Consider the following 2,188-nt stretch of genomic DNA (forward strand, 5'->3'; position numbering starts at 1 on the left):
ACAACAATTATATCTATAAATGGAAAAAAATGAGAATGATTTATAATTAGCAAATGAATGCATCCATTGCATTACGAAATGTCAAAATATCATATAAGCATTCAAATATCATAATGAAGTTCAACAACACCCTATAGATAGTTTGATAAGTGGTATTTGGCCTAAATTTCACATATAACTCGAGGTAGCTTTACAAAACAAATCCAAGTCCCAAATTTCAACACAGAGCTGCTTCAGTAACACTCAGCTCCTCCCCTCAACACTCGGCTCCTCCCCTCAGGTAAAAGATTTGTAAGGCAGTTTCCAGCAATGGCTCCTAAAGCTGACACCACAAAAAAGCTTGATACAAAGGCTCAGGCAGCCAAGGTTGCCAAATTTGTCAAATCTGGGACAACTTTTAAGAAGAAAGCCAAGAAGATCCGGACCAAAGTTACCTTCCATCGTCCTAAGACATTGAAAAAGGACGGGAACCCGAAGTACCCACGCATCAGTGCTCCTTCTAGGAATAAGTTGGACCATTATCAGATTCTCAAATATCCTTTGACTACTGAATCTGCCATGAAAAAGATTGAAGATAACAATACCATGGTATTCATAGTTGACATCCGTGCTGATAAGAAGAAAATCAAAGATGCAGTGAAGAAGATGTACGACATACAGACCAAGAAAGTGAACACTTTGATCAGGCCTGATGGAACAAAGAAAGCATATGTTCGGTTGACTCCAGACTACGATGCTTTGGATGTGGCAAACAAGATTGGAATAATATAAACGAATTTAGTCATTGTTTTGTTCCGATCAAAGATACTGTCTTTTAAGTGTGACAATTTGCTAGGCTGTTTTGTCGTGAAAAAAAAATACCAAATTTCAACACAAGGGGGAATTTTTAACATCAGACAAAATTTCACTAAACCTTGCCATTTCCCAATTTCACTATATCTCTTGTAGTTCGGTTTCTTAGCTAAAATTTGCAATCCAATAAGAACCTCAATAATTAAAGCTGGACATTCAAAATCAGCCCCAAAGAAAATCAAAATCAGCCCCAAACTAATGCACCAAATTAGCTCAAGAAATAAGTACTGCTATTAAACTTCAGCCTCAAAGGAATAATATAACAAGTTGATAAGGCAACAAGCACTACTATAACAAGTACTAATATAAGTACTGCTATGAACAATAGAACCAGTTGATAAGACGATAAGCACAACACTAAAGGAAAAGCAACTTCAGTTCACTTGCTTAGCTAAAACATTCAAATAAACTAAACTAAACTAAACCAAAACAATCCAAACAAATGCACCACAGAGGATACAAGGTGTCAAGTATGATAACCAAAGTAATGTCAATCATGATATAAGGTGTCAAGCAGGAGCAATGTGTACCAACATAACTAGAATGTTTCTTTGCCATTTAAAAGCAAATAACAACTTTCTTGTTCTAGATCTCTGAAATTACTTTTGCTGTTTGTCATGGTGTATTAATTCCATAGAAAACCAGCACCCCTTAATATTGTATTCCAATCAAAGTAGTGAGTTAGGCAAGTGGCGGGACATTGCAAAACATTCACAATGAAATTTACTTCAAGAATGGCACCAAAAATGGGAACCATTCATGTGAAAAGAAAAGGTATTACCTCAAGGAATGCCTTCAAAACCCACATAAAAGTTAGTATTATTACTCTGTTAACAGAAAATCCAACCTACATCCAGCAAAAAGGTTGTGATTATACAGTATAAAATAATGCTATATGGAGAACAAACTACCATGTAAGACATGAAACTATCAATAATTAGCAATTAACTGTGGCAAGATGTACACTTCTCAATTTAGCATTATTCCAAGTAGAAGAGGCAAAGCCATATTAATTTGAAAAGGGACATATAGATAGCCGGGGGAGATGGAAAGCAGGTTTTATAGTGAATATTGGGCTAATAGATAATATGATAGCACTTAGCAGAGCTGTGGGGAGTACTCAAAAGGATAAAAATGGCTTGGAACTCTGGAGAAAGAAGAGTGATTCTGGACACGAATTGCAAGGCAGCTTTGGAACTAATACAAGGAGCAGGACAAGACTCACCACTATACAATCTAATATGTCAGATCAGGAATGTTTTAAGCAGGGATCGGGAATCCTGGCTACAACATGTTTGGAGAAAGAAGTAAGTGTGCAGACTAGCTAGCTAAAAGT

The 2,188-nt window shown here is 36.3% G+C and overlaps 1 protein-coding gene across 1 annotated transcript; it reads left to right on the forward strand.

Annotated features, from left to right (window-relative positions):
• Positions 1 to 244: 244 nt before the first annotated feature.
• On the forward strand, positions 245 to 802 carry LOC113688940 (large ribosomal subunit protein uL23-like). The gene has a single exon (XM_027206770.2). It carries the CDS (start codon positions 310 to 312, stop codon positions 769 to 771), a length of 462 nt encoding a protein of 153 aa, XP_027062571.1. The 5' UTR covers positions 245 to 309; the 3' UTR covers positions 772 to 802.
• Positions 803 to 2,188: the final 1,386 nt, after the last annotated feature.

The sequence above is a fragment of the Coffea arabica genome, chromosome 1e (genome assembly GCF_036785885.1).
Source record: "Coffea arabica cultivar ET-39 chromosome 1e, Coffea Arabica ET-39 HiFi, whole genome shotgun sequence".
Taxonomy (NCBI): Eukaryota; Viridiplantae; Streptophyta; class Magnoliopsida; order Gentianales; family Rubiaceae; genus Coffea; species Coffea arabica.

Coding starts and splice junctions, on each gene's coding strand:
- LOC113688940 (XM_027206770.2), top strand. CDS start 310: ATGGCTCCTAAAGCTGACACCACAAAAAAGCTTGATACAAAGGCTCAG.